The 27,082-nt window shown below is 59.5% G+C and overlaps 1 protein-coding gene across 10 annotated transcripts in view; it reads left to right on the top strand.

The window, feature by feature from the left end:
* Positions 1-27,082, top strand: part of HDAC4 (histone deacetylase 4) — a 290,477-nt gene that overhangs the window by 203,585 nt on the left and 59,810 nt on the right. For 6 of the 10 annotated variants that reach the window (XM_057743936.1, XM_057743942.1, XM_057743939.1 and 3 more), the window contains 7 exons: positions 595-715; positions 6,209-6,330; positions 13,278-13,409; positions 16,813-16,925; positions 19,175-19,291; positions 19,382-19,580; positions 23,330-23,568. In XM_057743936.1, the coding sequence (XP_057599919.1) occupies positions 595-715; positions 6,209-6,330; positions 13,278-13,409; positions 16,813-16,925; positions 19,175-19,291; positions 19,382-19,580; positions 23,330-23,568 (1,043 nt within the window). The remainder of the gene's footprint in view (positions 1-594; positions 716-6,208; positions 6,331-13,277; positions 13,410-16,812; positions 16,926-19,174; positions 19,292-19,381; positions 19,581-23,329; positions 23,569-27,082) is intronic. The other 4 variants (XM_057743943.1, XM_057743941.1, XM_057743938.1 and 1 more) reach the window with 2 other exon arrangements.

The raw sequence follows: 27,082 nt of genomic DNA, 5'->3' as shown, positions 1-27,082 counted from the left end.
CCCAAGATTTCAGCTTTAGTCCAGCTTGGTGAGATGTGCTTTGCCTCAGTAGGGAGCTGTAGGCTGGAAAGAGCAGGAGCCTCTCCTGCTGGGGTTGGAAAGGACCCCAGCTGCCCTGTCCGCTGCTCCTGCCCTGCCCCCGCCCATGTCCCGGGAGGCACGCCTCACACCTGTCACATGGGTCGCGGGCACGATGCTTCCGTTTGCACAGACCCTTTTCACTGAGGCTCTGTTCCTTTCTGCTGTGGCGAGAAAGAAACCACCCTGCTACTCTGCCTAATTCAGGACCTCCTCTTATGTAAGATTATTAGAATTTCCTCCAGCAGTGGGTTTGTGTTAGGTAACAATAGGTTAGGTTTTTGTGCTGATTACCTCTGCATTTTAAATAGGATGCAGTTATGTAGAACATCCCTGGGAAGAAGACCTCTTCCTTTGGGCTCCCCATCCTCTTTTCCGTGAGACGCTCTCTGACTTGGCAGCATCCTGAGTGGGAATCCCACCCTCTCCGTCCCTTTCCTGCCTCTTCTGGTGCGTGGTTCAGGGTCCCCTGGGCCAGAGCCTCGAATCACCTGTCTCTGCTTTCTCCTACGCCAGGTGCTGTGGCCAGCACGGAAGTGAAGATGAAGCTACAGGAGTTTGTCCTCAATAAAAAGAAGGCACTGGCCCATCGGAACCTGAACCACTGCATGTCCAGTGACCCTCGCTACTGGTACGGGTAAGTGGAGGGGCCGGGTCTCCCCCACACCTGGGTGCGTGGGCTCTGTGGGTAGACCAGAGGGACTCTCAGTTCTTCACCCTGAAGGACGTGGAATTAGAAACTGCCTGAGCCAGCGGCACACGTGGTCAGACCAGAGTGATCCGGTGGTTAATGCGTGTGGCGGCCATCCAGGTGCAGAGGGGGCCTGTCTTTAAGCAAACAAAAGAGACGCTTGCGGGGCTGGTGTCTGACCATTATTTTTGGCTTCTCGTGCAATTTTTTAGCCACAAAAGGAACCTCTTCAACTGGAAGTCTGGTCTAAATCATCTGTATGCCCCTGCTGAATTTCCACCCAGCGTGTCACTGACTCCTAGGCAAGTCAGAAGCACCTGTGGTCTTTTTATTGCTTTTGTACTAAGGACCCTCTCCCAGTTCTTGCATAATTGATGGAGACCACAAAGTGCTTTGTTCATGCTCAGCTGAAAGCCGATGAGCCTTGCAAAGAAGTCTTTAACTCGGTGGCAAGGATGTTCGTGTGCCGGGGGTCTTTCCCTCGGGCCTGTGCTTGGCCCAGAGGGCCTGGCAGTGGACACAGGCGAGTTGGAAGTGGAGTAACAAAGTTATGTGGCTTTAAACCATGGTCAAGTGTAGCTCACAGATTTTTGATTTGAATATGTAGTTTTCTACCACTTCCAAGGGTATTTTTGTTCTGGAAGAAACCTCTTGGCCGGTGACACGACTCGCCCAGAGCAGAGAAGGCAGCAGTGGTCCTCGAAAGGCCATACGCAGCTGCCCCAGAGCAACAGAGTGTGGGTTCCTGGGAAGTTCTGGGGCAGCACACCTGGGGACCCCACGATGTGGTGGCCACGATCCGTGGTCTCGCCACTCATGACAGCCCCTGGGTTTTGCACTGAGAAAGCACCACTGTCCCCTGTTGGGGGGGTTGCCCCACCAGCGTAACAGGTTAGGTAGGGCAGGAAGAGAAGCCTGGCGGGGCAGGTGGGGGCGTGGGGGCCGCCCAGGAGTAGCCCTGAAGGGCAGAGGTGGGGAGGTGCTCCTAGATCCTCTGTCAGGGGAGGGGATGTGAACCGCGGGTTGGGAAGCGCCAAGAAACGTTTCAGGAGAGGACCTGTCCTGGGGAAGTGAGACCAGCCGGGGGGCTTCAGGAGCAGCCATAGGAGGGCTGTGAGCCCAGAGGAGGTTGTGGTGGGAGCAGGGCTCATGGCTGACCACACTGGAGTCTTTGGATGGTGGCCGCAGTGACGTGCAGGGACGATTGGGGTGGCTGGTGCCAGGACCCCACATGAATGGTGGGATGGGGCATCCAGGCTGGCAGGAATAGAGGCTGTGATGATGTGCTTTGCACGTGACAGGGAGGATGGAGCCCGTGTGCTGGGAAAGTACGGGGGGCTGCCAGGGCGGGGTGGTCTCGGCAGAGCTGCATGTGCCGAGGTTGGAAGGGAGGAGGGGCTTAAGGGAGGAGGGGTCAGCAAGGAGTGCCTGGGAGCTGAGAAGGGGGAGGTGGGGGCATGCAGGGCGGCCAGGCCTGGGGGCAGGGTGCCAGGAGGGGCTGGCATGCTACGCTGCTCCCTGGTGAGAGGCTTGCCTGCTGGCACGCTGCTCCCGGGTGCGGCGCTTGGTGGGGAGATCCCTCTTCCCTGGGGCAATGGGCCATGCAGGCTGCAGTGGGAAGGACTTGCCTCAATGGAGTCAGCTGGAGATGGGCTTGTTTGCATTGGGTTTGGCAGCTTCCTTATTTTGTCACCCAAAACCAAACCTAATCATGGACCACATTCACTTGCTGCGTGATGGCAAGACGTTGCTGGAAAACCTGTCTTCGTAGAGAAAGAACTGAGCCTCGACCCTGGCTTTGTGCCCCACGTGATGGTCAGCTCGAGTGTCACGGACCTGAACATAAAAGATAGATTGTTAAAATTTTTCCAGAAGAAAACATAGGAGAAAGTGTTCACGACCTTGGGGAAGAGGTAGGCAAAGAGTTCTTAGGACACCAAAATCATCAACTAAAAAACCAAAGAACATAAACTTCATCAAAATTTAAAACTTCCACTCTTTGAAAGGCACTCTTAAGAAAATAAAAAGGCAAGGCACAGGCAGGAAGAAAATATTCACAATGCACGTATCTGACAAAGCACTTGACCCAAAATATATAAAGAGCTCCTACAACTCAATAACAAAAACACAAGCAACCTACTGAGAAAGTATGGGCAAAAGACGTGAATCAATACCTCACACGATAGATGCAAATGGTCAGTAAGTACATGAAAAGATGGTGAGTCATCCGGGAAATGCAGTGCGCAGCGAGATGCCCCCTCACATCCACAGGGATGGCTGAAATTGAACAAACCCAGCGTTGGCCAAAGCGTGGAGGCCCTGGACCCCCGCACGTGGCTAGCGGGGATTGAAGTGGCACGGCCACTGTGGCAGTTTCCTGTAAAGGCAAACATACGCCCACCCCATGACCCAGCCATCCTCCTAGGTGTTTCCCCAAGAGCAATAGTCTTCTATCCGGGCAGAGACTTGTGCCCTCACGGTCACAGCGGCTGTATCCATCAGAGCCAGGGAATGGAAGCAGCCGCGCGCCCGCCAGCAGGTGAACGTGGGACGGAGGGGCCCCCAGGGCGGCCTGCCCACACCTGGAAACGTCAGGCTTGGACGAAGACGCAGCGTCTGCGCCTTGCGATGCTTCTGGCCAGCGGTTCTGGGGTCGGCACAGCTGGTCTCTAGTGACCGGAAGCAGGGCGGCAGGGGCCGGGGGTGGAGGTCGCCGCCAGAGGGCAGAGGGCCTTCTGCGCTGTGTCGTACCGGCGTGGCAGTTCCCTGGTGTACGTGTGTCAGAACTCCCAGCTGTGCTGTCCGGGTGGCAGCCACCAGCCACCTGGGCTCTGGAACGTTGAAACGGGCTGTTCAGGTGGAGGTGAGCCTGGGGGGAAAGAAGAACGGGAGCTATTTCGTTAATACTTTTTTGTTGGTCACGTGATAGGATTCTGGATACACTGGGTTAAGGAGAGCACTGAGGCTGATTTCACTGCTTCCTGTCTGTGCGTGCTCCTGTGCCGTGTGGGAGAGTTTACAGTTGCACGTGTAGCCTGCACGGCTTCTGTCGGACAGTGTTGGTGTGAGTGATTACGCGTTTGTTTATTTTAAATCGCCTGCATAAATCTAGGGTAACGGGAAAGGCCAATTGTTGATAGAATCGAGACGGCTAAATGTGTGTTTGGCTTTATTCTGTATGAACATCAGAGCAATGTTTAGAAAGAGAACAAGGCACGTTTGTTTTTCCACCTGCGTCAGTGAGGACTGTCTTTAAGACAAGGTGCCCCTTCCGTCCGCCAGCATCACAGCAGAGCTGTGCCCCGGGCGGCTTCCTCCCCTGGCTGGAACGAAGGGTCGAGAACCTGGAAGACGATTCTGGTCTGGACTGAGTCAGACCGAAGAGCGGCAATTCAGGTCCTGCCCCCGGGGTGCGAGGGGATGTGTGAGTGTGTGCGTGTGAGTGTGTGACTGTGGCGTGTACGTAAGGGTGGGGAGAGCGTGAGTGTGCGTGTGTTGAGCACGTAAGTACACGTGCAGCCAGGGAGAGAACTTGGCTTTGGCTCACACGTCCGGACCCTTGCTTGCTGGGGGCAGGTGTGAGCCCTGCGATGTGTGGCGGGACGGGTGCCCCACCAGTGGGCAGGTGGCCTGTGCTTTCCCTGGGAGCCCCAAGCGCTGGGCATCTAGTAACGAGCTGGTTTTCCTCAGTTTTACACGGTTTGGGGAGCCTGGGGAAGCCGGGCTGCTCTTTTGAAGTCTGGATTCACCCGTGCTGGTACCAGCTGGGTCCGTCCGGCTGCCTGCTCCGGGCCCCAGAATTCTCTCTCGGACGGTGCAGGGCAGGTGTGCTGGGAGCTCTCCGGCCAGCCCACAGGCAGAGCCACACCAGCTGCCTCCTGTTCTCACTCCTTTTAAGGCTGGACAAGAAAGTGAGGACTCGATACTGACAGCATCTCAAGAGATCAAAACAGAAGAGAAAATCTGTTAGATCTTAAACAAATAGCTCTTCCTACTTCTGGCTTAATCACAAACAAACTCTACCATTAGCATATAATCACAATAGTTATTATTGCCTGTGATATTTTATCAATCATAATTATCTATATTTTAAAATCACATAATACACACACAGGCCTTTCTGTGTTTCTTATGAAGTAGAAAGTGAACTTTTTCCCAGGTTAGAACTTGGCATTGAAAGAGCGGTTTCGAACCAGCCAAGGCCAGGCTCCCTGGAGGATGCGGCCTGAAGATGTCGGCTGCAGAGAGAGTTGTTCTCAGACCTTTCACGAGGTTGTGCGAGAGTGGCCCCTGAGGTGAGGCCAGCGAAACAACCTAAAGAGGGCACAGCCAGCAATGCGGGTGGCCTGTCCGGCCCTGAGCCCCCAGCCCTGCCCCCCCCCCCCCACGACGTACATCCTGATGGGGGAGGCAGGTGCCAGGCATTGGCAGGGATGCAGGCTGTCCCCGGGGCTCTCTGGGCACTTCGCGTGGTGCCGCCGGCTGGGATCCAGGGATTGGGCTCCGTGATCACCACGTTCTCGGCACCAAATATCCACCTGTAAGCATTCAAGTGCTCACATTCTTAATTCAAATAGCACCAGGTGCGTGGACGTGGAAAACTGTGTATTCAAATAGTCTAACAAATTCCAGATAAGTAAGTTGGCAAATTTATTTCAAGTCATTAAGCAGATTACACCGTTTAGAGACGCACGGAATTCGTTACACCTTCAGTGCCTCCAGGAGGCGCGGCAGCCAGTCCCACCCCCAGAGCATCCGCTGGTGGGCACCCCTCCTGCTGCCGAGCCCTGACCCCAGCCTGCGCCGCCTCCTGGCAGCCACCCCGTCCAGGCATCTCCAGGCTTTTGGGTCAGGCTCGGCCATTCACAGGGGAAGTAAGTCTCAGGGATCCGCTCCAGGGCGGAGGTGTTGCCTCCACCCTCCCTCCCCCAGGAAGGGGAGATGGCGGGGGCGACTGTCCCCTCTAGGACCCAGACGTCACCAGCCCTGTCCCCAAAGTCCCCGCAGGTCTCGGCTGCCTCGAGCACACCTGTGTCCCTCTGCCCCCGTCCCCTGAGGACAGTCCCTGGTGTGACCGGTGCTGACCCCCCTGAGCCTGGAAACAGGCCAGGTCAGGAGAACCTGAGAGGAAGAGGGCTGGCGGAGCCTGGGCGGGGGACCGCGGGCGTGCGGGCTGCCGTCCTCAGCGCTGCGGGCCAGGCGGGGAGGCTGCGGTCGGCGTTTGTGCACTTGTTCAGCATCCGTTTGTACTATTTCAGTCTTGCCCCAGAGAGGAGGCCGGTCTGCCCAGGCGTCCGGCCACCGAGCTGGGCAGACACATCAGAGGAAGGACCGCGGTCGTGGGGACCCGTGCAGGGCTCCTGTGCGCACGCACTCAGCACCGCCGCATGTGCCGGTCCGTGTGGGTCACTGAGCCTCTGTCCCGCCTTTTCTCTCCAGGAAGACACAGCACAGCTCCCTGGACCAGAGCTCCCCGCCCCAGAGCGGGGCGTCGGCCTCCTACAACCACCCGGTCCTCGGCATGTACGACGCCAAAGACGACTTTCCTCTCAGAAAGACAGGTCAGTGTGGGGGCGCTGCTGCAGAGAGGGGTCTCGCCCAGCCAGCAGGGAGCAGCCGGCGGTGCAGGGTTGGGAGGGAAACCTGTGCAAGAAGGAAACTCATTGGGATTACGTCCGCGGTCCTGTCACACACCAGGGGTGCTCAGGGCTCTTGGACTTTCTCCAGCAGTGATGGTTTAAGCGGGCAGTGACTTTCGAGATCAGACGGGCCCGGGGCAGTGCATCGGGGTGGCCAGATGCGAGGTGTCTTCTGGAAGCTTTTCCCCCAAGAAGTGAGGGCCTGGGCTGTGCAGGGCAGGGTTCCCTAGTCTCAGGGGCAGCAGGTAGAGCCTGAGTGGGAAATGCCAGGGGCCTGCTTCACGGAAATGGGTCTGCGTGACACAGCTTTTTCTTCATAAACACTCATTTTGTCTTCTGCAAGGGATTTTGGTCAATTCTGGACAGAAATGCTTTAAAGCAGCTCCACCCCAGTAATGAGGGATTGGGAGCCGGGCGGGGGGCTTCCCTGCCACCCCGTCCCAAGGACGGAAGACGTGGGGCCCTCTCGGTAGGCAGAGCTGCGCCCCAGCGGGGAGGTGGTGTCGCAAACCCCGCGCAGGAGCCGGAGGTGAAGGGAGGGAGCCCAGCTCAGCCTCCGTGGGCTTGACCTGCGTCCCAGGTGTGGGAGAGACGGACCACGTCCCTGGCCCTGGGCCCCAGCGTGCAGGGGGCGGCGGAGACCCACCAGGTCGGAGGGAGGCGTCTGCACACCTGGGTGGACTTCCGTTCGTTGGCGAAGGTGGAAGTGTGGCTTCTGTCCTCTTCTCTGCAGTTTGAGCGTGTGGTTATCACCCATTTGTGAGAAGAGCCATGGGTTCCACCTGGAGAGTCTGTGGACTCCACAGAAAGCGGCATCTCTCAGGATCTGGGCCCCTCCCCCAGGTTGCCCTCCACGCCCCCGTTCTGGAGATCAACCGCACACCATTGGCACAACAGGGCCCGGTGTTTGGAGAGACCCCAGCAAGGAGGCAAAGAAAGCGCCTGCCCCAGGAGGCCTGGCCCTGGGGGCAGCGGAGCTGGGGGCGGCCCGGCTCTGAGCGAGTGGGTGGTGGTCCCGAGGCTCGGTGGGTCTCTCCCGCCCGGTTTGCGGCCCCGTGCCCCACGACAGATTCCGGAGGCTCTCCTGGCCTCGGTTTCTTATCAGTAAAGTGGGTACACTGAGTGCACAGTGCTTCCTCCCGCCCTGGGTTTGGCGGGCATGGTGCCCACGGCCCCTGGAGCAGCGGGCCCAGGAGGACATGGAGGGCTGAGCTCCTGGCCACCAGGCGGAGCCGTCCGCCTCTCTCAGGGCCCCTCCTCGCTGGAGAGCACACCTGTCTCTTCCCCCGAGGGAAGCAGCTGTCCACGGGAAGTGCAGGTGGCTGCTGAGACACGGGAAACACGACGGGGTTCTCTCCATCACTGGCTGAAGTCGGCCTGGCCCTCACCATCCGGTGTCCTGGGCAGACAGCCTCGCCGAGCGAGTTTGCCCACCTGTGAAATGGGGCGGCAGTGCTGCTGCTTGAGGGGTGGCTCCGCAGACGTGAGCTCCGCTGCGGTGCTGCTGCCGCGCTGGGCAGGGGCGGGGGGCGGGGGGAGAAGGAGGGAGTTGGCAGCTTGCAGGCCGTGCACACAGCTACCAGCGAGGCCACACGGGACACGGGGCCACGCACGCCAACCCCTCCCGTCCTCCCTGTCACAGCGCCCTCGGGGGTGGCCTCGTCCTGTTTGTGGAGTGGGCGTGGGGGGTATGTTACGGCCCGTTTCACCCAATCCAGTCACTGGAGACCCCGCTGAGCCTAACGACCCTGCCGTCAGTGACAGCTGCTCCCAGTGGCTCCTCGACGGCCCCGTGTCTGCGGGGAGCTGGCAGTGGCCCCTAGGTGGGCACTGACGCTGGGGGCCCTGCCAGGTCACAGGGAGTAGACGGGGGTCCGCTGGGTTCCCGGCACGCGGCCTGGAGGGCGCTCTCCCTCCCGGGCAGCGGCCGCCTCCCGCCCGTGGGCTCCCTGTGATTCTGGAGCGGGGCTGGCAGGTGCTTCCCCGGGGGCCGGGCCCTGACGGGTGCCGCAGGCCAGGCACCGGCCACGAGCCTCAGTGTCCTGCAGCCCCCCCACAAGAGGAAAACTGCAGGATCCAGGGCCTGGGCACGTGGAGGACAAGGCTGGATTTTCACCCCAACGCGACCAGAGTGGACTGAGGCCGCGTCTCAGGTCTCTGCGGAGGCCCTGGCCCGATGGGCTGCCTCTGGGCCTCGGGGCCCCCTCCACAGCCTGCGTCCCAGCGGGGCCCCCACCACCTGACAAGGGTCTGCTGGGCTGAGGCGGTGCACAGTGGCCGGTGGAGGACCGAGGTGTCTTTGATCCCTGTGGCCACGTGTCCGTGAGCAGGTGAAGCTTCCCCTTCTAGTGAGCTGGACAGTAGTCCTGATAGTTTCTTTTACGTCCACGTGGGGCATGGGGCGAGGTTACCAGGGAAGAGGGCACGGCCACCGTCCTCACACGTGGAAGGGGCCGGTCGCCACGCGGTCCGTGTCTCGTTCTGATGCAGTTTGCAGAACCAGTGGCAGCCTGGTGGCCCGGGCAGCGGTGGACAACGCCCACACGACACAGTTGTACCTGCATCGGGAGCGAGGTGGTAGATGCCCTGCAGCTCTTGCTCGGGGCCGGGCCAGGGAACCGGCCCTTTCTGAGCTGCCTGGGTTGGGGGAGAAGGGGGTTCACCTCACGTGCAGTGCCCAGCCTTGCCGGCCCCCTGCATTTCTGGCCCCTGCAGGGGGCTTTTGTGCTGGGCTGTCTTCCATCAACGTTGTGCGCATTAAAAAATGGATGTGCATGTGCTCAGAACATTTTCAAAAAGGCTCTGTTGTGCTTTTCCAAAGAAACTTGTAGAGATGGGGAGTATGGGTAAGGACTCTGCAGTGTCTGTGCTGAGAAGGGCCTCGCTTCACACCTCGATGTCTGTCACGCCTGGACTGTTCTCCCATAAGAAGCACCCGGTGAGACACGCACTGTTCACCTCTGAGCTTGATGGCCACCTGAAGTCCGCTAGTGAGATGATGGGGTGGCAAAGAGGGCGTGGAAAAATACCAGTCTTAAGCATCACGTAGAGTGCTTTTCTTAATTGAAAAGTCACAAAAGAAATGCATACTTGGGACAAATTAAAACATAAGTCAAGGGCACACGTCCTGCATCTGACCCCCAGGGACAGCTCCCGTTACCGGTTTGGTATCTGTCTGCGTAGATGTGGTCTGTGCCTGTGTGTAGGGTGTGCGTCTGTGTGTGTGATGTGTACAGACAGTCTCTTTGTCAACAAAAACACCAGCTTTGCCATTGGGCTGTACCTTTATCTTTCAGTTGCTACTATATCGTGAGTACCACTCCATTCCAACGTATGAAGATCAACGCCTTTTTCCATATTATCCCAATATACGGGTATTATGGCATTTGTAAACAGTTTTCTAGTGTTTATTTTGCCCACAAATATGGGTCCCTTTGCTATTTCCCCCTAGAAATGGAACTGCCAGTTCAAAAGGGTGTGCGTGGCGTAAAATCCGAGCACGCTGTACCCCGCCAGCTGCGTATGAGAGGCCCTTACCCCATGTCACTCGCGGGGCGCTGCCGCCGGTCACTGCATCTGGCGGGATGGGTGTGGAGGTCGTGATGTCTGATGTTTCAAGGAGCAACTCTGCCATCGTTAGTGGGGTTTGGGTGTCTCTGCGTGCTTTCCATCTTCCCTGCTCGGAAGTAAGCTGAGTGCAGAACCCCGGGCCAAGCTCCGGTGGTCCAGAGTGGCCGGTGGCCCTGAGCCGGGCTGCAGGCGCCAGCGGGGCTGTGTATTTCTTGTCCACCCCTGTGCCCAGTGCCTGCAACCACGCGGGTCACACAGGGAGGGTCGCTAAGTGCCAGGTGTTTGATGGCAGCCACCTGTACACCTTCCTATTGGCTGGTTTCTTCTCATTGCTCTGCAGACACACTTTATGGTAATATCAGTCCTGTCTGTCGTGTGTGCTGCAGCAGTTATATCCCAGTCTGTCTTCTCTCTCTCTAGCGTTCGCTTGTTATCATGATCAAAGTAAATAAATGTCCGTAAGTCAAAGAGCCCCCCAAGGCTCGCTCCAGGGACAGCTGTCCTCACCCTGCCCGGCCCTTCCTGGCCCCTTGTCATGACAACGTACAGAAAGTGCACATGAGCCCCCAGTGACCTTGGGCTGCGTTCCCTTTCTTGTGCAACTTCCCTTTATCCTGAACTTGGTCAGTTTTCACATTTGCTTAGTTTTCTGTGTGCCTGGTTTTTTTTTAATCGAGGTATCGTTGATGTACAACGTCGTACATTGGACAGTTCTTAAAAATCCTATTCCATCTGCCGTCATGGTGAGTGTGGGCTCTCCTCCCTGTGCTTCCCTGTGCCTGCTTGTGCTACGGCCCCACGTTCTGGCAGGTGGAAGAGTCCCTCCGCCAGGGCAGGTGGTCCAGAGGCTCTGCTCCGGCCTGGAAGCCCCCCCACCCACGGACCCTGGTCTCCCCTGCATGGTCTCCTGGGGAGGCCCGGCCTCTCTTCCCTGGACTCCACGTGCTCCTTTGCGTCTGGTCTCCTTCGTCTTGGCTGTGCAGCTCTTCCGAGCTTGCTGAGGAATTGCACGTGGAGTGTGACTTCTTTGAGTCCTTGCACGCTGGTAGATGCATTTATTCTGGCTTCTGCTCGATGGATAAAGTGGTTGGGTCTGGAAGTCACTTTCCTTCTGGACTTTCAGGTCCTCATCTTGGCCTGAAAATGGCTGCTGCAGAACCTGAGGCCTCTCGCAAGGCGGGCCCTCGGGCCCTGCAGCTCCAAACCTCCCGGGACAGCCTCGGTGAGGGGCTGTGGGCCGCGGCGAGCCCACACGGAGCCCTTGGGGCACCAGGTCTCCTCTGATAGAGCAGCATGCCTTGAATTACTTGGCCAGTGATTTTCCCTGCTCCATTTGCTCTGTCCCCTCCTGGCATTTTTATCAATTTGATGTTGAGCCTTTTTACTCCCATGTTTCAGATTTTTCAGCATCTTCAGGTATCTTCTTTCCACGCTTTCATCCTCTCTTAAAGCTTCCTTCACTGTCCTTTCAGGATTCCAGAAGGAGCAGCTCTGACACACCTTCTCTCTGAGTTCTGTGCTGCTGCCCCCACCATGTCCCGGGCATCCTTGGCGGCTCAGCGTCCACTTCCCTCGCTGCCTGCTGGGCGCGGCGTCAGGGCAAGGCAGTGCTGCTTCCAGATAAACTGACCTCAGTGCCCGTGAAAGGGGCCCCCACCGGGGTTGGGGCCGTGCGCTCCCTTCCACGTGCTCTGCCCTGGACCTCAGGAGCAGCTTCCGTCCCCAGGACGGACACGTGGTTGTGGAAACCCTGCGTCAGTTCAGCTGAGATCTTGGTGGGAGAAGAGCTGTTGTTCTCTTGCCTGTTAATCTGGTGGGTCTTTTTTTCTTTTTAAATAATGGTAAAGTGAGAAACTCGGTGTAGAAATAGAAATAAATGAAATGTGAATCTACAGTTATCTAAAAACTGTAAAAATAATATTAAAAAATAGACGTGGATCCTCTAGCCGGTGGGGAAGGCTCTTCTGTAGTTGGATCCTTTTCATCGTTCGACATGAAAGTCCTGCCAGGGAACCTTGCTTTATCCTCAAATGCTGCAAAGCAGAGCGGTCGTCTCCCAGAATCGCTGCTGCCAGAGCAGGGTGAGCCTCTGGGAAGGGCTGGCACTGTCCTCCCGTCTTCCATTTCTCTGGGAGGCGGCGTGTATGTGGCCTGCTTCTCCCTCCCCCTCCCGGGACCCACAGAGCAACCATCCTTTGCCTCCCAGCCCCCTTCTGGGTCACCCGGCTGCCTGGGCCCCTCCCCCCAGCCCTGCCCCTGTGCTCCCCGAAGGGCGGAGTCACAGCGGCTGTGAGACTCACTCATGGCCCAGTTCTTATACCCCAGCCCAGCTCACTTCCCATTTGGGGCAGGCGGAATCTGATTGTGTTGCATGTGGCTCTAGAGAGCAGTAAACTTCCTGTTCCAGAAAGATTAAAAACAGCAGGTAGCCGATTAAAAACAAAAACAGCAAAAGGTAGAAACTCACCAGTGTGCAAATCCTCAAGTAGCAGAAGCTTGGACGTCGTAGAGGAAAGCCTCGGAACACACACCTCTCCGGGGTGGTGGTCCCATCGCTGGCCTGCGCTCCCAAGCTGTTGGCCTGTGGGGTTGAGATGCCTGTGTCTGGAGGCCACCCTCTTCCCAAGGCAGCCCAGCCCCGACTGCACTGGGGTGGGGAGTGGGACTGGACTGGCCGGGGGGGTCGTCAGGGCTCCAGGTGCAGAGGCTGGGACAACTGAGGGCTTAAAGCTGTGGGTTTAGAGAGGGCTGCACCCGCGCAAGCAGAGCTATTAACCAAGACCAACGCAAGTCTAAGCACCTGTGGCCGGGGGTCAGGAGGACGCGGAGGGAGCCGGGTCTCACCAGCAGGCAGCGTGGCTAATCCGCTCGGCGGCTGGGAGCCTGAGTGGGCAGCTGGCTCCTGGGCTGTTACGTGTGGGAGGAATTTTGATTTGCAGGTGAATGAGAAGGTCTGTCATGTGGAGGTCGTAGTAACATTTGTGGGCCAGAGCCCTGAAACCATCCCTGATGGCCAGTTTTCCCCCCAGCTGCTCGTAAACACAGTGGCAGCTGCAGCATGTGTGAAACCCTCTGTCTGCAGAGAGTCCGCTAGAGGCATCAGGTGCGTTTGAGTCGGTGTTTGGACCGATGCTGGGACTGGACGTGTCCTGCCTGGGGCCTCAGGATGCCCCGAGCTCCGCCCGGGAGCAGCGCCTGCATCTGTGTGAAGCTAACGTGAATATTTACCCGACGTGCCCACGAGACAATTTGACCCAGTCGTGTCTGCCTGGCTATAATGACATCTCTTTTTCGTGCAGCTTCTGAACCCAATCTGAAATTGCGGTCCAGGCTAAAGCAGAAAGTGGCCGAAAGACGGAGCAGCCCCCTGTTACGCAGGAAAGATGGGCCAGTGGTCACGGCTCTAAAAAAGCGTCCGTTGGATGTCACAGGTACAGTAGTGCAAACTCCGCCGCCCTGCGAGAGGCTCTTCTGCGCACTGTGCCTTCCTTACCGAACTTCATCTCCGAATCCGCGCCCCCCCCCCCCCCCAGGGCTCTCGTGCCCACAGCGCCAGCCCTGCGAGTCCCAGGGCCACAGCTGGCGTCCCAGCAGGGGTCTCAGGCCCACCCCTGTACTGTGTTCCTGTTCACAACGTTGACCCAGCCGGGAGGTGAGAGCAGACAGATCTCCTGGCATCACAGGAGACGTTCAGGAATTTTAAGTGGAGGTTTCCCTGAAGGTGGGATTTTAACCAGTCTTGCCCTAGTAGTGGTGAACCCCACGTTTCTTAGCTGCCACACGGCCCCTGCAGCAGCGTCTGAGCCACTGGAGAGCAGGAGAATCTTCCTGGGAAGAGCGAGGGGGCGGGCGCAGGGGAAGGAGCAGGGAGCTGGGGAGTTTCGGAGTCCAGGCTCGCGCGCTGCTCTCGGCCCCCACCTAGCGGCCGACCTGGAGAAACACACCCACAGGGCAGAGCCCCTTCCCGGGATGCACCCCACTTCCCAACGCACACCCCAGTCCCGAGGACACACCTCACTTCCTGGGGTGCACCCCAATTCCAGGGGGTGCGCGTCCACCGCTCTTAAAATCACAGGACAAAGGGGCTGCCCAGGTGGCCTGGAAACAGGAGGGGAGGGGCCCCGTTTGCACCACGTACAGGAAGACCAGGGCTCGCGGGGCGTCCCTCGGGGCCACGTCGTGGAAAGGAGGGCTGGTGCTCCCCGTGTGAGGGGCCAGGGCCTCACACACTCAGATGTGAGTCCAGGGTCTGGGGGGAGATCAGAGCTGTGAGCGCCCTCACCCCTGCCCCCCAGCCCGGGGGTCAGACCCCTCGTCCGAGGGTCTGCTTCTGGACGCCATGGATTTGCACGAAGCAGAACCTGAGGCCTCGTGTCCGGGGGCCTGTCTTTGTCATCGTGTGGTCATTCTGGTAGAGAGATCAGAAAAGGGTGTCACCTCAAGATCCTCCAGCCAGGGGAGTCCATTCAGACTTCGGTCTCAGCACACACGGGCCTCGTCTCTCTGGGGGGTCCTGGGCCTTGGGCAGGGCTCTGGGGGACCGAGGGGCCTGCGTTTATGTCTCTCAGGCGGCTTCTTTCTGAGCACCGGCTCTGGCCTTTGTGCTGTCAGCCTGTGACTGTGTCAGAACCCGGCTGGGCGCCAAAATGATGAGCCGGGTCCTCACGTGCAAGGAGCTTCCGCTCTAACTCCAGAGCCCAGACCGTCCCGTGTGGAGCAGCTAACGCACCACACGCGACCCCTGCTTGGACCTGGGCAGCGTTACCCGGAGAGGGCGCAGCGGAGGCCACACCGGGCCAGGGGAAGCTCGGCGGGGGTGTGCAGGCAGCTCGGAGAGGAGGGGGTGGGTTTCCCAGCCAGCACACGCCCAGGCAGCCGGAGGGGAGGATGCTCTGAGCACAGCTGGCTTTCCAGAAGATGGGAAAATAAGGAATTCTGACTGAGGGTCCCAGAGAGGGTCCTGGGGCGGTGGTGAAGGTTCTGGAGCAGGAGACGGGCCACAGTGTCGCAGAAGAAGCTCCACCAGCCAGTACAGGGAGATGGGGAGGGAGGGTGCTGAGACGGTCATGAGGCAGGTCCCAGGACGAGGCAGCGGCACTCTGCTTGTTCCCGGTCACTGGTCAAAGCCGTGCCCATCAGGCAGAGCAGACGAGGAGATCAGCTGCCCTCCGACACCATCCAGAGAAAATCGCCATTAACGTCTGCGCGTCCTTCCTTCCGGTCCTTTTTCTGTGCGTTTGTCACATGCCCTGTGCACACGGGTGCCCTTTCTTCCCGATGTGAGTCACAGCGCTCTCTGGCACCTTTCATGGTATCCCATGACGCTGATACGAATAACATCGGGGGATCGTGCGCTTATACCTTTTTCTTAGACCATGAAGTGGGATGAAAAAATAATCAACATTACTGAGTTGAAAATGGCTGAAAAGTTGCAGAGATATATTTTGTATTGCTCCTGAAAGTCGTCCTGATCGCCCATGCCCACCTGGGAGTTTGTCTGCCGACGCTGCTGGGACAGGCCCGCGTAAAGGAGGGCGTCTGAGGCAGGGGGCCCTGTCCTCACGACTGAAGTGTGACACTTGACGGCCCAGGTGGCCTTCCCCGCCGCCCCGGCCGTGCACGCGTGACTTCACCGGGCGGAGGCCAGGCTCTGGAGCTGGTGGGAGGAGGGAGGGGAGCTGGGGCCTGAGCGTCACCCTCAGCGCCCGGGAGGGCGGGGGCGGGCCCTCACGTGGACAGAGCCGTTTGCTGCCAGGGGGTCCCCGAGGGGCCAGCTGCTGGACGGAGAGAACGCGAGCGCTCACGGTCCCCTGGGGTGAGGGGGCCTGTGCGTGTGCCCCTGGGGTCGGGTCTCCTTCCCTGCGTGAGCCGGGCCCGCGGGGTCGGGCGCTGCCGTCCGCACCGGCACCCTCAGCCTCCTCCCTGTCGCCCTCCGTTTCAGAGTCCGCCAGGCCCCTGGGGCAGCCCTGTGGTCTCGTGCTCTGAAGGGCGACCTGCCGAGCACCCTCAGGCCGCCGGCTTAGGGAGGTGGTCCGGGCCTGCGCGTCCAGATCGGGGCGGCGTCTTAAGTCATCAGTGCCCGTGGTCGGTGGGTGCCCAGGAGGGAGAGGCAGGTGGCTCGGGATGGTTCCCTCTGGAAGGTTTGACCCAGAAGCTTCCACTGTGAATCAGAAAAGCGAAACGGGCTCCTGCTGCGTGGGGCGTCTGCACCCATGGCAGCAGTGGCCGCCCCGGCGGTGCGGGCCCCGGGAGACGCACTGCCTCCCCAGCCCGGCCCGGTGAGCGGGCTGGGGCGGCTCTCCCCGTCCCAGCTGCTTGGAGCCTATCTTGGGGTGAGTTTTCAGGTAGCACTGATCCATCACAGAAGCCACCAGCTGTGCTTTTCCCTGGATGTGTGAAAAACGCAAGAATTAGCGCAAAGGAACGTTGAGCTTCCGCTGTGCACAGTCGTGTGGCCTCTGTGTGTTCTTGCCTTTTGCTGTTAGAATATTAATGAGCATTCAGCGTTTATTCTCCTGGTGTTTACGGTCATCTTGAGACTTCTCAGAAGAGGAAGAAAGCTGGGAGTGCGCGCAGCGTAGGAGGGTCCCCTGGGGCCTCCAGGAGCCACAGGCTCGCAGAGCGCACGAGGGGTCGATAGCAAAACGGAGAGCAGGGAGTTAGCTCCCTGGCCCTCGTGTGGGGACTGTGGTCCTGTTCCTTCTTGCTGGGACGTCCGCCGTCAGCCAGCTCGAGGCAGAAGTCCACGGGAGGCCGGCGCGGCCCAGGGCCGCGGAGGCGTCGCGCGTCTTTGCCGGGACCTGCGTCAGGTTCACGCGTGTCTCTCCCCCCCAGACTCGGCGTGCAGCAGTGCCCCGGGCTCCGCGCCCAGCTCGCCCAACAACAGCTCCGGGAACGTCAGCACGGAGAACGGGGTCGCTCCCGCCGTCCCCAGCGTCCCCGCCGAGGTCAGTGCCCAGCGCTCCTGTCCGGGTCCGGTTTCCTGGCTCCAAAGAGCGGTTTGCATCTGCCCTTCGATCTTGACACGTTTTAGCTGGAGTACACAGGCACACGTGTCCACTCTGCTTTCATGTCACATGTCTAGGCACTTCAGGTATCGGCAGATTTTCAGAAGCTAGCTGCTAGAAATGATCTTGTACTACTGCCTGTAGCTTACCTAATCCCCACTTTCTCTTGCTCTTTCCTTTTATACATCTATTCCTGTGCCACCTGTCCGTTTCAGCCTATCTGTTTAAATATTATTTGTTTCCATTATTAAAGTTTTAACGATCCTTCTCTGTGAGACTGAGGTCATAGCTGAGGTCTACCTATAATTTGCCTTAGATCTTGGCCTAGAAATTGCTTCCTGGCACGAGATGTGAATGGTGGCTGTGGCTTGTCAATTAGCGGTCACAGATCCTGATTTTATTTAAAATGGGCAGTTATGTACCTGATGGTTCATATTTTAGAGATGCCTTATTTGGGTGGATGCCAGTTTAAATTATGTATTAGTTTTTACAAATCACATGTTAATGTAACTTAAACTACTGCAAATTAATAGATGTTAGAGGGGTCACAGGAAACGTGAAGAGTGTGGTTTTCATGTTTTACGTTAGATGTTCGTCGTAATCACAGGGGTGATCTTTGAAAATTTGATGACAGTTGGATGTCTTTTGTGGATTTCAAGTATATTGAGAATTGGACAATTCTCTGAGAGTGCCACGCTGGCCACTTCTCCTCCTCCTCCGGTCCAGAGGTGGCACGGGGCCCCCGTGTGAGAGGGGGCCCACTGGCCTGGCTCTGCACCCGCTTCCCCTGCTGGACCGAGGGATGCGTGGCATCTTCCACACGCCTCCTCCCTTACACAGAGGAAGCAGGGCTCCCCCGACCCGTGGACAGCCTCTCCCCAGTGCAGGACCTTCTTCCAATGCTGAGAGCAAAGTGTGATTCGGGGGCGCGCAGAGGGCATACTGCCCCAGCCCTGGCCTTGCTGAGCCTCTGGGCAGCTGAGGAGCACGTCACAGGGCAGATGGAGACAGCCAGCACCGGAAACGCAGAGAAGTCCGCATACCAGACAATTCCCAGAAGGCTGCTTTATTTCTAAAAATGTCAGGTTAAAAAAAAAGAAAAAAGCCTTGGTTATAAAGAGGAAATGACAACTTCCAAAACTAAATGTTTGCTTGTTTTGTTCCTGGACAGCGGAGTCGTGCTGTCCTCGGCGAGCTCAGTCACTTTCGCGAAATCATAGCTTGCTGACTTTTTGGCCTAGAAAAAGGGCTACTTTTTAAAGTCACCAAGATTTTTCCGACCTCCTGAGTGTCCCCATGTGTAAATGTGTACCCTCTGACGCACTGTAGGGCGGCGTGGACGCTGCTTCAGAGAGCCCGCCGTGGCCAAGTCCATGTGCAGCCAGCTCCGTCTCCTGAGAGCGCATCCTGAGGGTGGAGCGGGGTGTCAGGAGTTAAGCCGAGGTCCATTTTTAAGGCTTTGGGTGTGGATGGCCAGATGGTCCTGCAGAAGGAGCACGCCCCTTTATGATCCACCCGGCAGTGTTTCCAATTCTCTGGGTCAAGATGCTGTAGTCATTTTTTTTTTTTAAGATGCTGTAGTCATTTTTTAAAATCTTTGCCGTATAGATTTTTAAGTGTGTTTAGATGTTTAGATGTGTTTTTAGATTACGGATGATGTTGAATGTTTTTTCTTCATGAATTTTTTCTCCACACTCGCTCTTGTTTGTCATTTCTCACTAATTATTGTTTGATTTGCTTGCTGTTTATATATTGGCCTCTGTACTATATGCTGTCAACCTTGTCGTCACCATCGTTTGCCTTTTATGTGAGGGGAATTTTTTTTTTAATCCGTATTCTCCTCTCTGGTTTCTACTTCTTGTGTCATGGAAGAGGTTGGAAAGACGGTCCCAACTCTAAGGATACATTTTTAAATGTATTATCCTGGATTTATCCTGATAGTTGTACAGTGATGCGTGAATTGAATGAGGACAGACGAGGGAGGGCCAGGTCGTGAGTCAGGTCCCAGCGCTTGTGGCCTGCTTTGGATGCCCTGTTCGCCCCCGTGCTCTTGCTTGCTGGTGTACTTCTGCCCCAGGGATCTCGGTACCGGGCATCGAGCTCAGAGGTGTCTTCTGTGGCCCTCGGCGCGTGTCGCCCCGCTGGGCCGTGCGGAGCCCGTGTGATGGCCCCCTGTGCTCTGTCCCCAGACCGGCCTGGCGCACAGGCTCGTGGCGCGAGAAGGCTCGGTGGGGCCGCTGCCCCTCTACACGTCGCCGTCCTTGCCCAACATCACGCTGGGACTGCCCGCCACCGGCCCCTCCTCGGTAAGCGGGCGCCCGTGGGTCTGCGAGGCGGTGGCGCGGAGCGGCCGTCCCAGGCCCCTGACCCTGGGCGTCCCGGTTGTGCCTCTCCAGGGGGCGGCGGGCCAGCAGGAGGCCGAGAGACTGGCCCTCCCGGCCCTCCAGCAGCGCCTCTCCCTGTTCCCCGGCACCCACCTCACCCCCTACCTGGGCGCGGCGCCCCTGGAGCGGGAGGCGGGGGCGGCTCCCAGCTCCCTCCTGCAGCACGTGGTCCTGCTGGAGCCGCCGCCCGCACAGACGCCCCTCGTCACAGGTGAGTACCGCCGGGCCGTCGTGGGCTCCCCGGGAGGGCCGGCGGGGTGGCCTGTCTCCCCAGAACTTCTGGACACGCCCCTCGCACACCAGGCTGTGGCCCGATAGACCAAGTCCAGTCGCAGGGCCGGGTGCGTGGAAGCAAGAGCATCAGACGCACATCAGACACACAGACGCACCCGCATCCTGGTTAACTTCCCGGGAGCAGGTTGACAGCCTCTCTGATGGATCTGCCCTTTGGGATGTCAGCCACGTGATGGAAGCCCAGGGCTGGCTCTGGTGGGCAGGGGCTTCTCTTAGCAGTAACATGAGGGGTGGTTATATTTAGAGAAAAATAGATGTGCTATGAAATTTGCGTAGCAACAGCCGTGTAAAAGTGCTACTTTCCGAGTGACGGAGTGTGTGGTGTTCGCCCTGAGACGAGGGGGCCCTGCTGTAGGGCCGTCATCCCAGGTCCAGGCACCACCCAGCTGGGTGTTCGGCTTCCTCCCCGCGTTTTCCGAGGGTCCGCTGAGCCCTGAGTATCAGCGGGGCGGCCCTCTAACCCTGAGCCCTCTTTAGCTGTTCGGTGTTCTGGTCGTGGTGGTGACTCTTGGTTTTATCGTTTTTAACCTTCAACCTTGCTCTCTCCCTCACGTCCCTGCTGGCCTGTCTGTCCTTCCTGGGGTCTCGTGGGCCCTTCCCCGCCCCCTGCCTGATCCCGGGCCTCTCTGGGGTCACCCTACACTCTTGTAGGAAGGCCCGGGAAGCCTTCCCAGGGTCCAGAGCTCGGACACTGTGGCCATTCACATTGAAATTGAAAGTTAAAAGCAGAGGAAAGATTTGGATTTCCGTCCCACGCGTGACTCATCCCATGCTCTGTGGCCGCTGGCTGTGGAGCGGTGGGAACGTGGAACATTCCGTCAGCACAGGAAGTGCTGCTGGACAGCTCCGGCCTGGCGTCCAGTTCAGCTCTTAGCAGGGAGGCAGCCCGCGTGGCCTCCCTCCCTCCTCCCCGTGCAGCACGCTGGTGCCAGCTTGCTCAGTGCTGGCGAGGCTCGCACGGTGCCTTCTGCACCCACTACCCTCTTCTCAGCGCCCTTTGTGCATCAGGCCCAGCGCAGGTGCCCCCCGGCCCTCCTCCGGGTGCTCTGGGCAGGCGGTGTCTGTGCCCCCGGGGAACAGACGCTTAGCTTTCCTGCAGCCTTGCCCTCCCTCACTCCCTGCAGCCCCACAGTGTTTGATGCTGAAAGGGACACAGTAGACGTTTCTGCGATGGAACCGTGAGCGGAGTCAGTGAGCAGAGGCAAAGCGGCACTCACTGCGGGTTTGCCTCTGGCAGGTTCCCTGAGGTTCCTGAGGGGTCAGCCCGCAGACCTGCCTGCTTGCTGGACGCCTCTGTGGGCAGACAGGTGGTGTCAGAGCCAGAGCCATGCCATTTCACCAACGCTCAGGAGCAGGTCCCCGTGGGAGGGGCAGTCCAGGCCCCCCGACCCAGCCGGCCTCCACAGGCAGCTGGACACCCAGGGCAATTTGATCCTAATCTCCATGCCCTCGTGCTGGAAAGTCTTACAACATAGACCGAAAAACAGCCAGTTTTGAGTTATCCTCAAAAACTCTCTTGTTAGTGGTCCGAGGGGTGACCTCTAGTTTCCGAACTGGAAGCTGCCTGGAGAGCTGATAGCTTTGCTGCTGGACGGCAGGATGCCCCGTTGCCAGCGAAGCTCATCACTGCACTTGTCCCCGCACGTGGTGGCCTTACGGTCATACCCCAGAGACACTAAAGTCAAATTTGGGGTGAGTAGGATGGGGGTGAGGGGTGAGGGCGGAACCAGACCGGGGTCCGGCCTGAAGGGCCTGCACCCCAGGCAGCTCCGTGTCCGACCGGGCATGCGCTGGAGTCAGGGTCTGAAAGGTAGGCCCCTCCACCGTCAGCGCACGTCCCCACCCCCGCGGGGGTCGCAGGCTTTGTCCTCGGGCGGGTGTCCGCCGGGTGAAGGCAGGTGTCTGTGCCAGCATCAAGCGGCTGGAGCCTCAGGTGGGAGGGAGGCGAGCGCTGGGGAACCCGCAGCAGCAGGAGCAGCAGAGACCGGCCTTGCTGGCCCACCTGAGTCCCTGGTTCCTGCCTGTGTCACACGGGACGCCAGGTCTCTGTAGAATTAGTATTTCCTCCTCTAGACCCGGGAGAAGCTTCTTTACAGGGCACGAGGCAGGGTCGGCCCAGATGACCCCAGCGCAGGGCTCTGCTACCCCGTCATCTGTTACAGCCCCACCCTTGGGGGTCCACAGACGCTTTAAAAAGAAGTGATGTCCAAGCAGGGACCTTTCCAGTAACTAGGTAGACTGTTAATCCCGTAAATGCAGCATCTGTGTGGCTGACGTGAAATGGTTTAATCCCCCGTAATACCTACATCAGCAACTGATGGATTCTGAAAGACCTTCTTTACAAAGATGCCGTTCTTGTTTTCAACTTGCCTAGAAAGCCGGAGAGAGAAAGAGTCTACCTTCTGAGTTGCTCACTTTAATGTAGTAACCAAGCAGACAGTAACGTTTAAGGTAACTTATCTTTCCAGAAAACTGTTGGTTTGGATCAAGAGGAATGGCGGCTTAGGGAACTGTGGTTGATTAACTTTTTGAAAATGTAGCGCGGGACAGTTTTGCTAGGGTTGAATCTTTTTTCCGTTTGCACACAAAGGAGTAGTTTTAATTCAGAAATAGCCTTCACGAGGGGACCAGGAAAAGGCTGAGGGTCCGTACCCACCGGGGGCCTCAGGCCCGAGGGGACGTGGAGACACAGCCCCACTGGCTTTGGAGCCTCCACCTGCCGGCAGGGCCACCTCGGGCAGGTCCCCCATCCTAGGAGGCAGCCACTCCGGGCCGCCGAGAGCTGTTTCTCCCGGTCAGAGGCCCTGATCTGGGGTCGTAGTCGGCCTGAGCGATGTCCAGAGGTCCTCCACCGCAGGTGCAAGCAAACCGATGCTCAGGGGGCCTGGGAAGGGCTTGTTACACCCTTTTGCCCATGGAACCAGAGAAAAATGGTAAATATCTAAACCAACAATTTGTAGAAGAAAAAATACGGATGGCTGAAAGGACTACAGAAGGAAAAACGTTTACTTTCCCGGTTCACGTGAGGAGGTTGCATTTTAAAACAAGATTCAAACGCACATTCAAACAAGACCCCCTCCTATCAACACAGGCTCTAAATTTAAACACTCAGTCCAGGCGCGGGAGCTGCCGAGCTGCCCGCTTCCTGTGCAGCTGGTGGCAAAACCTTTCTCAGAAATTCGTAGGGAGGGATTTTGGCGACACGCATCAGGATTTTCTACAGTGTTAATACCCTCTTTGTGTATAAAATCGATGCTTTAAGAGACCCGTAAAATGGTTTGACCCCTAAGGACACGTGTTTTCCTCCTACCCTGGTTTCTGAGGCCGTCGGGGAGGAGCCCGCTCGCTGGGCTTCCAGGACGCTCCGGAGACACCAGGACCCCGGCCCCTTCCCCAGCCGGGCCTGGGCCCCCCCGAGGGCACTTGTGGTGGGGCCCCTCGCGGAGCCCGTTGACGGCCTGGACCTGGGTGTGCGGGGACCGTGGCCGCCGGGTGGCGGAAGGCCTCTGCCCCGCAGCCCCGCGCTCGGCCCCCTGGGTGTGCTGGAGCAGGCCCGGCGGGCTTCAGGGAGGCGGTGCCGGGCCAACGGCCTGCGTCAGTCACTCAGCGGCCTCTCCCCTCCCCTCTGCTCCCCTCCCCGCTGCCTCTTCCCCGTGTTCTCCTCAGACCGCTATCTTGCAGGCCTGGGAGCGCTGCCCCTGCACGCGCAGCCCCTGGTGGGAGCGGAGCGCGTGTCGCCCTCGGTGCACAAGCTGCGGCAGCACCGCCCCCTGGGCCGCACGCAGTCGGCGCCGCTGCCCCAGAGCGCGCAGGCCCTGCAGCACCTGCTCATCCAGCAGCAGCACCAGCAGTTCATGGAGAAGCACAAGCAGCACTTCCAGCAGCCGCCGCTGCACCTGGGCAAGGTGAGGCCGGGCCGCGCAGCGGGGTGGGGCGGGGAGGGGCGGGGCCGGCGCTGGTCCCCCTGTCACCCTTGGTGTGAGCGCGTGTGCAGCGTCTGCCCCCGGGGGGCTCACTCTCCTGGCCCTGCCAGCTCCGGGGGCCCCCTGGGGGTGCTGGTCCTCTGAAGCGAGCCCCCGGCCCTCGGGCTGGGCCTCCCATCCAGCGGCCTCATCAGAAGGGCTCCCGCCCGGGGGGCTGCGTCCCTCTCAAGCCTGGATGGTCCCTCCCAGCCGCTCTTGCAGGACGCGGGGGCGGGGCGTGTGGCCTGCTGGCTGCTGACACGGGGGCAGCCACTCTGGGTACCTGATACTCGAAAGAAAGCCTCGTCTGTCACAGAGTGAGTTGAGTCGCCGTGGAACGTGGTCGTGCCACTCCTCCGGGGGTAAAGCACGAGCGACCACGTCGCCCGGCCGCTCCCGTCCCGGGAGGACTCGGTGCAGCTCCCAGGGGCCGGGCAGGGGCAGCCCACGGGCCCGTCGGACAGCAGGTGACACGCAGAGCCCGGCAGGTCTGCACAATGGGACACTCCTCAGTCACAGAGAGGAAGGAGGCCCTGACACGGGCCACACGTGGGCAGCCCCGAAAACGTGGTGCTGAGTGAAAGAAGCCGCTAAACACCGAGCGTGGTTCTATTCCCGTGAAACGTCCGCATGTACAGCCCACAGATGGAAAGGAGGCTGGTGGTCTCCAGGCCGGGGGGCGACGTTTCCCTATGAGGTGACGGAAGCATTCTAAACCCAGGCTGTGGTGCTGGTTGCACAGCCCTGAAGTGCTCTAAACACGTGTGTTGCGCAGTTTAAAAGGGTGTGAGTTTTATGATATGTGAACTGCATCTCAATGAAGCTGTTGAAAAATAAGAGGATAAGGTGATGGGAGGCGACGTTGGGATTTCCTAAAGGAAACGTGAGAACGCTGGCAGGTTGGCAGCAGCGAGACCTGACTCTGGACGCGTCTCCTTCCAGTGAAAGGTCACTTGTCCCTTCCCCTTTTCAGATGGACCCCGGTCACCCGTCCTCTGCTTCTCTGTCTGCTTCCCCGAGGAACGGAAGGGCCGGGAAGGGGCTTAGGGACAAGGAAAGGATCTTGTGTCGAGGCGCCCGGCAGGTGGGAGGCGCCCGGCAGGTGCCAGGTACCCGGCAGGTGCCAGGTGGAGAGGTGAGGAGGGATCTCCAGGGATGAGGCTCTGAGTGTCGCCGTCCTAGCCGTGGCTCCACCAGCCCCTGGTCACTCTCACCTGGGTCTCACACGCTACACCTGGTTTCTTCTCCAGCCCCAGTCCCAGTTCCATCCAGGAGGTGGGTGAGGAGACTAATCTGTAAGGAGGGGGTGTCTTCCCACCATCTCAGCCCCCCGTCTCAGCTCGGCCCGTGGTGAGAACTGCCACCTGGCGCTGTCCTCGCGCCGGGTCCTCTGTCTGCTGTGAGCGAGGCCGCCCTGCGCTTCCCATGTTCATGTCTGGTTCCCCTGCTGGGCGTCCTTCGCTGGTAGATCCCCGGTGCCTTGCCGGTGCCGGCCTGTGGCAGGTGCCTGGTGAGTTTTTGTCCGCGTCACTTTGATTTCATGATGCCCAGGACGGCAGGGCTGCCCTGAGCACGTCCCCCAGGGATGGTAGCCCCTGTGTCCCAAACCTCTGCCGCACGTTCCCAGTCCCAGGGCTGTGGAACCCATGCCTGGGGAGAAGGCCCCCAGCGTCCTTCTCCCCGACGGCCAGCTGCCCCAGACCAGACGCTCAGGGCGGGCCAAGCCCAGGCCCCTGCTACCCACCAGGCGCTGGGCAACAGGCTCACCGCCCCCACCGCAGAGCCCCCTTGGCCTCGGGCTCTGCTACCCGACAGCACAGGGCAGTGTCAGGAGTGCGTGGGGCCGCTGCAAGCAGCCCCCACGCGGGCAGGAAAGGCACCTGCTCGGAGCGGGGGCGACAGGCGCCACCAAGTGTCAGCGTGTCAGAGACACTCCGTGCCACCTTTCTAGCGCCGACCCGCTTCTTAATGGTGTCACGTCATTATCTGAGGGATGGGGTGGGAGGTTTTCGGAAGACAGGAGACAGCTACCCACGTGCGGTACGTCCTTCAGCAGGGTGATCGGGAAGCTGGGGGATCTCCCTGGATCTTGTTCCGTGGTTGATCTGCCGCAGCGAACGGCAGCTGATGGGCGTGTTTATTGACGTGTTCTCCCGGGATGTGCGGGGAGCCGACGGTTGTGTCTGGTACCATCGAGCGCCGATGTTTCTGCCCGTCATCTTGGGGGGCTGGTGCCCCGGTGGCCCCTGAGCCGGCCCCGCCCCCCCCCCGCAGCCTGGCCGGCGTGCACCGCGTCGCCGCCGTCCCTTGCCTGGTGTACTGCTTGTTCTTCCCAGCTGCGTGTGAAAACCGGGCCACGTTTGCGTGGGTCTAAGGCGAGCGTGTCCACTGGCCTTTAAGTACTGGCCTGCTCACCAGGTAGGTTTGAGCCCTGAACGCTAGTCTGGCTTTTAGAAGCTTGTTGTTCCAGACGGGGAGCTACGTTGGTTCTCGTTTAATTGGTGAGAGGCTGCTCCTGAGATCCAAAAAGCCTTTGGGAGACGAAGAGCTGACGCATTGGTCCCGTCTGCTGCTGCGTCAGCGCTGACGTCCCCGCCGTCGCACGCGGCCAGGGTGAGTCTCGCCTCCCCTCCCCGAGCCAGCTGTGCTGAGTGACCGGCCCAGCCCGGCCTGTGGGCGCGGAGCTGCATTTCACAGACGGACGGGGGAGAGAGGGACCTCCGTCTGAGGCCGCGGCCCAAGGAGGCTGGCTGCACACGCACCGGTGTCCCTGCTGAGAGGAGACCCCCGGCAGACGGGTGGCGGGCCCCTCTGAGCCACAGGGAGGCTGCCGCGTGGGGACCACCCCCCAGGCTGGGCCCTCGCCAGCTCCTCCCTCCCCGCCTCAACACCCCAGGGCTCCCCCGCACCGAGCGCGGCCACCTCCGTCCGCTCCCCTGCCAGGTCTGGCTGCAGGGAGGGGGTCGTGCCTCAGGGATCCCCGACGGGGACGCTGTGGGGGCAGGGGGCAGGAGACCTGCCATGCGGGACGGAGGATGTACCGGACACCTCAGAGACGCACACATCCAGGTCTTCAAGCCTCGTTCCCGGCATTCACGGAGAGAAGTAGACCACAGCCCTGGAGCTCCCAGTGGCATCCGCAGGCAAACGGCCCCCGCCCGATGGAGGAGCCGGCTCACACCTCCCGTCCCCTGAAGGCCCGGCTCCACGCCGACAGTCACACGCCTGACCCGAGGACCCTGGGGGCGCTGCCCGCAGCACCACGCGCGTCCCCTCACTCCTGAGGGGGCAGCCCTCCTCCGCCTCCAGGACGCCTTGCAGAGTGCCTGCACCCTCCCAAAACGTCAGCCTCCTGCAGGACACCCGAAGACACAGTTTAATCCATAGCTGGACCCGCATCAGACCAAAAAGGTCACGCGCGCTGTTATGGGAACAACCGAGGAAACGTAAACACGGG

The sequence above is a fragment of the Hippopotamus amphibius genome, chromosome 8, assembly GCF_030028045.1.
Source record: "Hippopotamus amphibius kiboko isolate mHipAmp2 chromosome 8, mHipAmp2.hap2, whole genome shotgun sequence".
Classification (NCBI taxonomy): domain Eukaryota; kingdom Metazoa; phylum Chordata; class Mammalia; order Artiodactyla; family Hippopotamidae; genus Hippopotamus; species Hippopotamus amphibius.
Note: the sequence above shows the minus strand (reverse complement) of the source record. Positions and strands in the feature narration are given on the sequence as shown.